The 12841-nt window shown below is 39.7% G+C and overlaps 1 protein-coding gene across 2 annotated transcripts; it reads left to right on the forward strand.

Moving 5' to 3' along the window:
- The first annotated feature begins 174 nt into the window (after positions 1-174).
- Positions 175-12425, forward strand: hspa4a (heat shock protein 4a). Of its 2 annotated transcripts, none has more exons than XM_084028040.1 (19): positions 175-452; positions 2319-2376; positions 2481-2621; positions 3038-3160; positions 3899-3998; positions 4177-4310; positions 4912-5156; positions 5358-5434; positions 6067-6218; positions 6558-6664; positions 7184-7317; positions 7521-7702; positions 8372-8443; positions 8981-9133; positions 9566-9691; positions 9825-9932; positions 10759-10878; positions 10996-11157; positions 11425-12425. In XM_084028040.1, the coding sequence occupies exons 1-19, from the start codon at positions 346-348 to the stop codon at positions 11623-11625; spliced, it is 2502 nt and encodes an 833-aa protein (XP_083884166.1). In that variant the 5' UTR covers positions 175-345; the 3' UTR covers positions 11626-12425. The 2 variants fall into 2 exon arrangements, with proteins under 2 accessions (XP_083884166.1, XP_083884165.1); XM_084028039.1 differs by having other exon boundaries at positions 176-452; positions 8360-8443.
- Positions 12426-12841: the final 416 nt, after the last annotated feature.

Here is a 12841-nt window from a genome sequence, read left to right on the forward strand (position 1 = left end):
CTGTAGATATCCCCCGAAATACCTCGAATATTCGATAACAGTCATTCAAATGGCCATAGAAAGGTCCAGATATATCTAGAACGACGCAAGTCTCGCGATAACTCCCGGCGAGGCGACGAGAAGTTCGGCCACCTTGCTGCTGTATATGTCAATGCTGCAGCCTGCCAGCACATTAGAGACACCGGTAATAGTCAGCGGTGTGGATTATGACTAGAAGTAGCCATACTTAACACGGTGCAACGCGGCTACTTCACCTGGCGTTTACACCATTTTAGAGCTTTGTTTTATTCGTGCAGGCTGATCGGTATACAACGTTATAGCTAGAAGACAGTCGGACCGCTGAAGATGTCAGTAGTGGGATTTGACTTGGGCTTTCAGAGCTGCTATGTAGCTGTAGCCCGAGCCGGAGGCATCGAGACAGTCGCTAACGAGTACAGCGACAGATGCACACCGTAAGTATATGCAGTGCAAGTGTTATTTATTATTATTCTGAGCGGATAGCTGAATAAGAGAGGGGTTTTGTGTCCTAACGGCTTACAACATCACTAGCTACCATTAGCTGAACGTGCATCCCTATGGTTAATAGATGGGTAAATCAGTCAAACGTGTGGCCATGATTTCAACGTGGAACCGTCTAGAATTAATCCTCAACGTTCAACAGCAGCGTCCTCCCACCAACCATGGATAACCGGTGAGCTAGCTAGTTAGCTAAGCTCAAAGCTTTGGTCGTCGTTGCTGTATAGTGTTCGAAAAGGTCTTCAGTTGCCCGGCGAACGCGAGCGGGCGGTGTTCCCCCAGTTATCATCGCCGTGTCGAAGGCGAAAGCTCCGACCAACCGGTGTGCCCCGTGTGGCAAACGGTGCGCCTTGTGTTATGTTCTCAGCGATGACGACAGTATCCAACCGCTTGTTGGAATATTCTAGCAACTTGTCTCGTCGTTGAGCCTTTTTAAGAGTTAAATTAATTGTACTTAAGATATATACTGTTCATATTAACTATTGGAGAGGGGAAACGTATGTTGTCCTCAAGGTGTTTGTTTTTAGATGGTGTAAAAACGGCTCATTTGACTGATACGGCACACGTTGTACCCACAATGTTACGGTCCTGTAAATAATCATGATGGATTTCAATGGGTCTTTAGGCGTCGCTGTTACGGTGTTGCTATTATGGACTTGGAGATTCTGACCGGTTTTAACCCATTTTTAAACTGTATCCTGAATTTAAATAATCATTGGGGCTTTGTGTTATCGCATCAGATCTTTTCATTGATTTTTTTTTTTTTTTTTTGCAGGTTTTGATGGGGAGTATGACAATCCATAAAAGTATTATTATCCATGAAATTATTCATTCAGGCCATATATAATTGTCTGTGAGATTGTGACAAAAATGAAAAAAAAGAGGAGAAAATAAAAGTTACAAATATTTGTTCATGAATTTGTTTTTATTTATTTCAATCACTGCACTGATAAAACCTAAGCTGTGCCAAAAACGTTAACTTACTGTATAGCCTTTTAAAACGTTCAAGTACATATTATCATATCAAATATAGATAAAATTGTCATGAAAAGAGCCCAGCTGATCTATGTACCATAAATCAATAGTTTTTGGAAGAAGGGTGCTAGTTAGGCTCAATGATGAACTTGAAACCAAGATAATTGATTCTGATTAAATTATCAAATCATTTTCTGTAAAAAAAAAAAGAAAAACTCATACATCATCTATCTTACTAATGTGGTCTTGCGTCAAGCCACAGTAGCACTTATTGGGCTGATGTTCTCAGAGACGTGTTACATTATCCCTTCTTTAGCACTAACAGCGCCTGATGAAGACTGTAGTGCTGACATCTGTGTTTGATGGGGTGACAATGACAGGCATATTGAGATCACATCACGCTGGGATACAAGTGGATTGACCCACACCACCTCAGACTGTTTTTATACGGCACAGTGTGAAGCCACAATTCTGGTTTCAATAAATCTTTCTTTGAAAATATGTTTTAAAAAAAAGATGACAATTTCACTGCAACTGTTTATAAGAAAATGTCTTAATAAAGCTCATATTAACCGTTGAAATATACCTTTTATTCAAACCAAAACAAACTGCAAGTGTTGCTGCTGCAGACATGGGAAATGGTCTGTCCACTTTTATGTGGGTTGGGTTCAGAAATGTCATGCCATGCATAGACATGAGGCCATGTAGTCAATTAACTGCCATGTATATCTATCTTGGGATGTATTCACAAGATGATGGACGATGCAAGCAGTTGCTTGTAGTAGCTTGTATGTTGTAGCTTAATAATATCGTTTGTTGTCTTGCAGGTCAGTTGTATCATTTGGACCACGGAATCGATCTATTGGAGCAGCTGCAAAGAGCCAGGTAAGATCCATGTAAACATCCTTAATATTTATTGTAATCACATGCAAAGATGTGGAAACTTGTAACTTAATTTTCTCCTCTTTTACGTATTTCATCATGTCCAGGTGGTGACCAACTGTCAGAACACGGTGCAGGGCTTCAAGCAGTTCCATGGCAGGGCATTTTCAGACCCCTATGTCCAGTCAGCCAAGTCTAACTTGGTGTACACCCTGGCGCAGTTGCCCCCTGGATCCACCGGTGTAAAAGTAAGATTAAGACTATAACGGCGCCTCTGCATATTACAGTTTATGTAGTGTGTCTCTTATCCTTGCAATTAGCTGATTGCCTAAATGTGTAAATCTTTGGTACCATCATATACGTGATGAGACTCGCAAAGTTCTTGCAGAGTACACAAATAACAAATTCCTGGCTTGCACACTGCAAACACACAGCCCGGCATGTTTTTGTGCCCCTGTGGAGATAATTAATTTGAGTCCTCCAGAAGAAATGCCAAATCAGAAGATTGCAACAACCTTTAGTTGCACACGAAATCAGTCCTTTTTATGAGCCTTCTATCTGTTAAAATGTCTTCAATGAAGCAGACGGTCCTTTTCATTATTATTTATAGCTATTTATAGTCATGTATACAATAATAACTAATAATCTTCCTTATCCAACCTAGGTGATGTATATGGAGGAGGAGAAAGTCTTCAGCATCGAGCAGGTCACTGGCATGCTGCTGAGCAAACTGAAGGAGACTGCTGAAAGTGCACTGAAGAAACCAGTTGCAGACTGTGTCATCTCGGTAAGCATTTCTGGAGACACCCGCAGCGGTTTCACGGCTTCGGCAGGGTGATCAAAGATGTTTCAAGAGACGCGTGACTCCTTCTCCTTACTTTGTGCCATTCTCTGTACTTCTCTGCAATAGTGCATTGCATTTGTATCCTGCTATTTTGATTGTCAATCTCATCTTTGTGCATTTTCAAGTAGTTTGGGTTACAAAATGCCCAGAGACGGTTGCCTCGAAGGTCTATAAATGTATTACTAACTGTTGATGTGACATTTTGAGCTTAAAGCACTTAGATGTCTGAAAAGTTTATTTCCTTGCTTGCACCTTGTTGGTGAAAAGCTGGCTGTGTTTCTTGCTGTACTCTGTGTATGAATACACCAGCAGCATCTGTTATGTAATGTAAAGGATCTCACACAAAGAGGCAATGTCTCTCACTGGTCTTAACCCTCCAGTTTGCATCATCCCCAGAGATGAATACGCTTTTATAATTGCCATGGCCAATAGCTAAATTTAGCCCTTTTCCACAAGGAGATGTTTTGTTTTGGCACCCGGAGTAACTAACACGGCAATGTTATCCAGACATCTTGTGATGCAGGAAATTCATGCATCAATACTGCATAAAGTGTTCATTTACACGGGGGGAAAAAAGGATATGTTTGCAATATTTATTATGCTACTAATACCATGTGTATACAGTTTTATTATTGGTGGTTCCAGTTAAATCCCTCATCTGCATTGTTTTCCCCCTCCCAGGTCCCCAGTTACTTCACTGACTCAGATAGAAGGTCTGTCATGGATGCAGCTCAGATCGCAGGCCTCAACTGTCTACGGCTAATGAATGAGACCACTGCAGGTACATTGAAGCACAGTATTCTCTATGCAGGACAAGCAGCATTTGAAGTAGTATGCATCTATCAAAATGACTTTCCCATCCTATGCAGAAAAACAAATGCATGTCATAATATTAAGCTCTTATGTAGTTCATCATAGCTGTGGGCACAAGCTAACCAGAATATACCTGTTTGTTGCAGTGACACTTGCATATGGCATCTACAAGCAGGACCTGCCAGCTCCAGAAGAGAAGCCCAGGACTGTGGTGTTTGTGGATGTAGGCCACTCGGGTTACCAGGTGTCAGCTTGTGCCTTTAACAAGGGAAAGCTCAAAGTGAGTAATGAATAATTTGTGTGCATTTTTGCAAAGCTATACTCACAGGAAAAGGTTTTTGAGGGCAGGTTATGATGATACAGCACTTTTTTGTTGGCGGGTTTTGCCAAATAGTTGGTTAATTTCTTGTCTTATGTGGGCATAGAAAAACAGGAGAGTAAGCAGTGCTACGTAGCAATCCTTGTTTATGTAAATATGTAAAAGTGTAATGAAAGATGAAACATGACTTGAAAACATTCAGTCAGCAGAAAAGGACATCTCACCCACACGCCGCACGCGTTATTGCTTATAGGAACTCCTCGCAGCCAAATCCAAAAGTAGTTTTAATAGTATTTAATAGAAACTTCACCACAATCTTTTTAATTGATAAAAAATACCTTGACCTAACCATTTGAGATATTTGTATACACAATAAAGGTTGTTTAATTGGAATATATGCTTTGAATATATGAGTCAAAATGTTAATGAAGTCTACTCTTTTCATTTATCTTCACATGCACCCATCCTAGCTATAAAGCATGCAGGGATTTGAAATATTCATCCAGTAGTTTCATAATATGCCATCGGAAAATATTCACCCCACATCTTCCTTCACCACCAGATCCTGGCCACGTCGTTTGATTCAGAGCTCGGTGGGAAGGCCTTTGATGACATCCTGGTCAACCACTTCTGTGAGGAGTTTGGGAAAAAGTACAAGCTGGACGTCAAGACCAAACCCCGGGCGCTGGTCCGACTGTACCAAGAATGTGAGAAACTCAAGAAGCTGATGAGCGCCAACTCCTCCGACCTGCCTCTCAACATTGAGTGCTTCATGAATGACATTGATGTTTCCGGTAAACTTAACAGGTGAGACACAATTATTTTAGACATTATGAGGACGAAATCTGTTGAGAAATAGGTGTAACAAATATCATAAACATGAAACCCTATAATCTACGGGTTGGGTGTGCCATTGATGCTTAAAAAAAGCTGTGTGTGTATGTTGTGTATCTTGTGTGTGCTGTGTGTGTTGTGTTCTATTAATAATCTATGACCATGTGTCCCCAGAGGTCACTTCGAGGAGATGTGTGCGGGGCTGCTGGCCAAAGTAGAGGGTCCCCTGCGCAGCATCATGGAACAAGCCAGTGAGTGCATTTGACTTTAATAGCAGCTGGACTTTCCCGGTCAGCACGTGCCCTTCCATCCAGACACGACCCCTCTATCTCTGCTTCCTCTTGCTTGTCCATTCTGACCAGTCCTGTGGCAAATAATTAAGTTATGGACAATGTACAGCGAGCTGGTCATCATTACGAAATGAACTTTGACAGATTGAGCAAAGACTCTGTCTTGAATCACTCACAATAATGACCCACTTTACATGATCCCGCTTATCACATGGCTTCTTACTAAAACAATAAACCATTTGACACAAAATATAAGATAAAAAAAATATTTTGTTGATTTAAAAAAGGATTTTAATTGCTTTCTACTAAAAAGAACAGATCAGAACTGCGTATAGCAACAGTCTGCTGTGAATAAATAACAGACCGTTGAATTAGAATCAAGGATTTAACAAAATATATATTTGGGTATACCAGAGTAGTAGTGTTGCATGATTTAACTTTATTATCCTGGGTGTCATTTTATGTAAACACAAACTTCTGTGCTCTTCACACTCACATTGTTTTAATCCACATATTGGAAAGTTAGCTGCGATTGTGTAAACTTTAACAAGCCTGTTTTGTATCATCCCTGTCTCCCGCTTACTCTTATCCAGAGCTGAAAAAGGAAGATATCTATGCAGTGGAGATCGTGGGCGGGGCTTCCAGAATCCCTGCCATCAAAGAGCGTATCAGCAAATTCTTCGGCAAAGAGCTGAGCACCACCTTGAATGCGGACGAGGCCGTGGCTCGAGGCTGTGCTCTACAGGTACAGTTCACCTGTCATGACCTACACCGTTACAGCAAACTCACTCTGACAGCTGTGATAGCAGAGTGGGAGGAACATGCACACATGCATAACTTTGAAGTCACAGAATTGTAGTTGTGATAAATGCAGGATTTGTGTTACAACATTTTAATGTGTTTTCTTTTTTAATCATTTTGTTATTTATTTGTACATTATTCAATAAAAAACACTAAACATTTCCTGGTAACAGCTTTACAAATGAAATCTGGTTGATTTTCTTGCTGTTGGTCAGAATAAGTGACTATAAGGCAAAAGTTTGAGCTTTGGTAACTTGTGTTTTTTGTGTTTCTTTCTGCCCAGTGTGCTATCTTGTCACCAGCATTCAAAGTCCGAGAGTTTTCCATTACAGATGTTGTGCCCTACTCCATCTCTCTAAAGTGGAATTCAGCCGCAGAGGAAGGATTGAGGTGAGAGCGCTGTGATTAAAGAAGAGAGACGTTCAAATAAGGAGTTGTTTGAATCTCACAGGGAGAATAGGGGAGCTCATCACACCTGTCATCACACTTTACAAGATTCTGCAAACCAAATTTAATTTGTTAACAGGAGACCATAAGATGTTTAGAATGGCATTACCATATCAGTTAAAACGTTTTCCTCTTTTATTATGATGTCTGTCTATATTGTGTTTAAGTTCTCACTGATGGTCTCACAGCTGAAACTATTCAACAGATCAACATTAAAATAGGGGTGGAATTTAAAAATCCTCCCCAAACCTGCAGCTACGACGAGGTTAAATCTGCAATGGAATTTTTTTAAGACCACCCATGGTTCATTCGTAGTGAGCGTCCAATCTCAAATCTCTGCCAGTTGCATTCAGATTTGCTCTTTTAAATCCTGTCTAGTAGCCAGCTCTTTAAGATATTTTCTTGGATGGTTGTTTATCTTTGTTGTCTCATTGACCTCCTGTTTTTTTTTGTTTTATAAAGTGATTGTGAGGTTTTCCCAAAGAACCATGCAGCACCCTTCTCCAAAGTGTTGACCTTCTTCCGGAAAGAGCCCTTCACCCTTGAAGGTTACTACAACAATCCCAAGGAGCTGCCCTACCCCAACAGCACTATAGGTACTATAATATATAAGTTCAACATCAGTAAGACATAATTACTTGTAATGATGAAGCAGTTATAATTAAAAGAATAGTTTCTGGCTCACACCTGCATCACTACTGCAAGCACAAAACAAACACTAGCTTCCTCAGCCTTTCTTATTGTTATAAGAAGAGATTATCGCCTTTTCCAACCTTTCACTCTTTTCTCTGCCCTAAAGGCAATTTCCTGATCCAGAATGTGGTCCCTCAGGCGTCTGGGGAGAGTTCCAAAGTGAAGGTGAAAGTTCGGGTCAACGTTCACGGCATGTTCAGCGTATCTAGTGCATCTCTCATAGAGGTCATGAAGACAGCTGAGGGGGAAGAGCCAGTAGAGACGGACCAGACAGTGAAAGAAGAGGAGGTGTGTACCCTTTGTATTTGCATTGGGTGTAAGTGTAGATTATGACCGTGTGAGAGGTGGTGAGGTGTGTGTGTGTGTGTGTGTGTTGTGTGTTGTGTGTTTCACTGCAAATCCCGTTCATACAGCCAGTCTGACCACACCTTGTTTTTTTATTATTTGTCAGTAGTGTCATCACTATGGAATTTTGATGTCTTGCCTTAACAAGCTCCAAGACAGCTTCAAGGATTTGCATTTTTCTTTTGCCAATGCCTCCTTAGTAATAAGTTTGGCATTTTATTTCTGCTAGTTCATAATAATTTGTGCTGCAGAGCAAACTGCTTGGCCTTTCCACCCAAAGCATCACATGTTCCTCTGATTGAATCAAACCTAAAAAGACTATAAAGCTGAAAGTTGACACAATAAAAGAAAAATGGCAAGAGGGTAAAAGAAATGCACACGAGGGTGGCCATAATAATATGAACACTTAGACAATTTGTGCAAGCAAACACAACACTTCTGCAACAAATACTACCTATAAGAAGCTTTATAGGGACATTTTGTTTGTGGTGTGATAAACGTATATTTTTAACTGGTGACATTTTATAAAACCAAGTACAAAATGTGTTTTCTTCAATATAATGTGTGTGCTATGCATTTCCTTTTGTTAACATGTGTCAGAACAAAATGCAGGTGGATCAGGAGGATCAGAAAGTCCAGCCAGGAGACCACGGAGACAACAAATCAGAGGTCGAGGAGATGGAGGTAACCTTGTGCTGGATTAATCACCATAATGTCATTACTTTTTCAATGCTATATATGGCAGGATTACACTTTTTTCCTCCCTTCTTTTCTTAATTCCTTGCTTTCTTCCTTTTCCCCCCATTCCCATGCTAGGAAGTAAGGAAGGAAAGGAGGAAGTAAACAAGGAAGGAATAAATAGGGAAACAAGGATGTAAATAAATAAGAAAAGGAGGAGGAAGCTTCCTTCCTTCCTTTCTTCCTTTCTCATTTTCTTCCAGAGAATATAAACACTTAATAGAAATACTTTAAAGTGACCAAAGAAACCACAAACCAGTGGAAAATGGCTGAAACTGTCACCAACTGAAGTCAGACGAGTCCTTCTGTTGTAAAGGCATTTTTGAAAATAATAATATCACTTAGATTGACAGCCATTGAATCTTTTGAACACATATTCACACCTAAAGTGCACGTTAAATATCTTGCACAGCCATTAGGTATGTCATAGTTGAATTATTTCATTTGCACAGACTAAAATGATTTGTATCTCTCCTTTTTCAGACAACAGAGGATGCCAAGCAAGGGAAGAAGAACGACCAGCCCCCTCAGGCGAAGAAGCCCAAAGTCAAAACGAAGACAGTCGAGCTGCCCATCGAGAACAATTTGCACTGGCAGCTGTCCGATGACGTCCTAAATATGTTTGTGGAGAATGAGGTAATGTTCTAAAAATCACCAGGAATGTTGAGCGTGCACTCACAGTATTTGTCCAAGCCATGTGCTAGACAGACTTACTGGTCCTGCTTCCATTTGGTTTTTATTTAGAACAAATAGGATAGTCATGTTTATAATGTAATGGCTGTGCTTTATCTGATGACATAATACTCTAAAACTAGAATTTGATTCCTCATTTTTATCTTAAAATGTACAATAAAGGTGTTTTTCTCCCTTCACAGTGCTTCTCAACATTCCCACTTATAAACTTATACACACTTCTAACATTTCACCATGGTTTTGATTGTTTTTCCTGTTGTTGGCAGTCGTCCACCAAATATATTAGATTTTTTCTGTTCGTTTGGTCCATCCTCAAGTGGTTTGTTTGTTTACACTTCAGCTGACTCTGTAACAACTTAACTGTCACTCTTCCAGGGTAAGATGATCATGCAGGATAAGCTAGAGAAGGAGAGGAATGACGCAAAGAACTACGTAGAAGAGTACGTGTATGACATGAGGGATAAACTGCACGGCGCCCTGGAGAAGTTTGTAAACGAGGCTGTGAGTATAGATCACACACATGCATATGTTGAACAGACACTTACATTCAGATAATCTGTATGTGTTTCATGTTTTGTTCTGTTGTTTATTTGTAAGATTATGAATATTATCCTGCTTCTGGTATGACATGCAGGATCGAGACACATTCTCATTAAAACTGGAGGACACAGAGAACTGGCTGTATGAAGACGGAGAGGACCAACAGAAACAAGTTTACATTGACAAACTGGCTGAACTGAAGGTAACAAGGCATGCAGTTTGTAACTGGACAGTTGTCTCTAAGTGAAATGGTTATAATCTCATTCAAAAGTGAACTTGATTTTAAGAATATGGTTCACTGTGCATCCAAAGATACACACAAAGTTAAACAGCACTTATTTGGAAATGAGACCTACGTGTTAATTCATAAAGGGTTTGAACATGGTGTTGATGTTTGTAGGGCCTTTTTTTTAAATGACTTTGAGATGACTGTCGCTTACAATACACAAACATGAATTAATTAAAATGAATTGTGAACGTATAAAAGGGTTTTGAATATAATGGTGGAAGTGTATGATTGTCAATCCCGTGCTGTAATGTCTCATAAGTTGTTGCAGCAATATTTGGGTTGATACCATTTGTAACTCGGATGTGTCCCAAATTTATAAAAAAAAAACTTTTTCAGCGATTGGATGGTGAGCACTTCTGTTCTGGAAACCCTCATATTGTCAACTTGACAAAGAATGCCATACATCCTCTGAATGCCCTGGGTCTCTAGTTTGTGGTTGTAAATTTTCATGAGGCTGTGATTATCCCAGAGGTCACAACAGGTCATTCATACAATGTGTTCAAGTTTTTACTTTTACTTTCTCACTACAATAATGGTTACTATGCGGAATGACATGATGACATATGAAGAATTATTAGCTTTCCAGTCAAACACAATTTATGCAATTCCAAGACTGTTTAGGGACCTCAGCATGCAGAAGTATTCAAATATACTATTTTAAAATCGTTGAAAGATAACACAATTGTTCTGCATCCAAAAAACTGGCTGACTAATCCTGATGTGCCTTTTTTTTTTAAAGCAATTGGGCCAGCCAATTTGTGAGAGATACATGGAAGCTGAGGAGAGACCAAAAGCATTTGAGGAGCTTGGCAGGCTGATCCAGATGTATATGAAGATCATTGAAGCTTACAACGCCAAGGTAACTCGCTGACTTACCAAATGATTGCCGAGTTCAATTTTAAGACCATTTAATGACGCTGTTAATTATTAATGAACAATCGCCAAATGGATGTCATCATTTCTGTTCTCACGTCAGGATGAGATGTACGATCACCTGGATGAGCTGGAGGTGACTCGGGTGGACAAGCTAGTGAAGGATGGCATGGTCTGGATGAACAGCAAGATGATCCAGCAGAATAATCAGGACCTCACTCTGGAACCAGTGGTCAAAGTCGGAGAGATCCAGGCCAAGATTAAGGTACTGTCTTATGAGTTTCGACATCACACAGTCAGCAATAGAAAACTGCTAGCTCCACACAAAACATTGCAGTCTCTTAGGCCAGTTGCATTTTTGTAGTAGGAGCAAAAAAGTGTGAAATATTAAGTCTTTATTGAACAAATAAGTGGGAATTCATGTAATTTAAATTTTTTTTAAACTCTGAAGGGAGCAGAACATGGTCTCTGGAGAACAAAATTACTTAATTTTACCATTCCGCTAACAAATGCCTTCTTCTGCTCTGTTCAGGAGCTTTATTCAGCCTGCAACCCCGTGGTGTCCAAACCTAAGCCCAAGGTTGAGCCTCCGAAGGAGGAGAAGACGGAGAATGGGCCAGTCAATGGGCAGGAGGGAACAGAGAGCCAGCCATGCAACTCAGACAAATCCACATCTGCAGGAACAGAACAGGGAACGGCAGAGGGCAAGCTCCCTGAAATGGACATTGACTAACTGTTACAGCTGCCACCTGAGTTTCACCTCCGTTTGTCCTGCTACTCGCCGCCAATTCTGTCGTTCTTCTGAGATTGTTCTTGGTGACACAGAAAACGCAGACAACAGCATCCCTAGTCAATACTATTCATCAGCCAGTCTCCTCGGCATGTCATTTCTCATTTTCTTTGACAAATACAAACTTGCATAATATTATTGAATAGATTACTTTATGACAAAGTTGTCAGCCTGGGGTGGAAACTGCTCTCTTCATGTTGCTTTGATGGCCATTATGTTACAAGTGTTTTGTTGAGCACCTCCTGAGCACATTTAAGCTAAGAATGTCCGATTTAAAAAATTGTCAGCAAAGTGGCTGTGCAGAAGAAAACTAGTAATACATCCAGGATTTGTGGAAATGTAACATATTGCAGTATGTCTGAATATGGTATAGGTACAGAGGCATATGTAAACGAACATGGATTGTTCCAAGTTGTACATGACTAATAGTGCATTTCTTTTTCACTACAAATAATTGTAACTGCTGGATTATGATGTATGTAGTTTAAAGGTAAGGAATGAGTTTTTATTGCATTTACTTGTGTTGTATGTTGAAACTAGATACTACAAGTTACTGTCATGCAGTATTTCATTGTTTGGCTTTTCTCATTCAAAAGCAATGGCCCGTTGGTTCTCTGGTAGCCTTGTACTGTTCTTTTCTACTTACCCATGTGAATGGTGGTCCAGCAAATCACCTCCTGGGTGCTACTGTTGTTACCACATCACAAAAAAAAAAGCAGAAAATAAATCTTGACAAAAAGAAATTGGAAAAAATGACTCTTACTAACACCTTACAACACACCTTAAACGGTGAATATTTCCATAAGGGCCATGCATTTGTTGTGACAAAAAGATCTCTTTTTAAAAATATTTTAGTGTTCATCATATCCTCACTGCACCATAGTTGGTAAAGTTGACCAGGAGAACATTTCATTACAATTTTGACATACAACAACACAATGTTTTGTAGACCAATCAATCACATTCATTTGGAAACAATATTGATAATGAATGAATTATTTAAAGCTACTACAAGCAACTTTAATTTATTGTTATGTTGGTGGTCAAATTAAACATCACTCTTCTAATTAATTAATAATTATTTCCCATAAATACTGCAAGGATTGCGTTTAGCTTTGGACCTACCTGGTATTCGTAATATTGACATAATATTTCAAGT

This window comes from Eutrigla gurnardus (genome assembly GCF_963514095.1).
Source record: "Eutrigla gurnardus genome assembly, chromosome: 15".
NCBI lineage: Eukaryota > Metazoa > Chordata > Actinopteri > Perciformes > Triglidae > Eutrigla > Eutrigla gurnardus.

Coding starts and splice junctions, on each gene's coding strand:
- hspa4a (XM_084028039.1), top strand. CDS start 346: ATGTCAGTAGTGGGATTTGACTTGGGCTTTCAGAGCTGCTATGTAGCT. Junction 9,692..9,824: donor AGAAGTTTGTAAACGAGGCT/GTGAGTATAGAT, acceptor TATGACATGCAG/GATCGAGACACATTCTCATT. Junction 10,879..10,995: donor TTGAAGCTTACAACGCCAAG/GTAACTCGCTGA, acceptor TTCTCACGTCAG/GATGAGATGTACGATCACCT.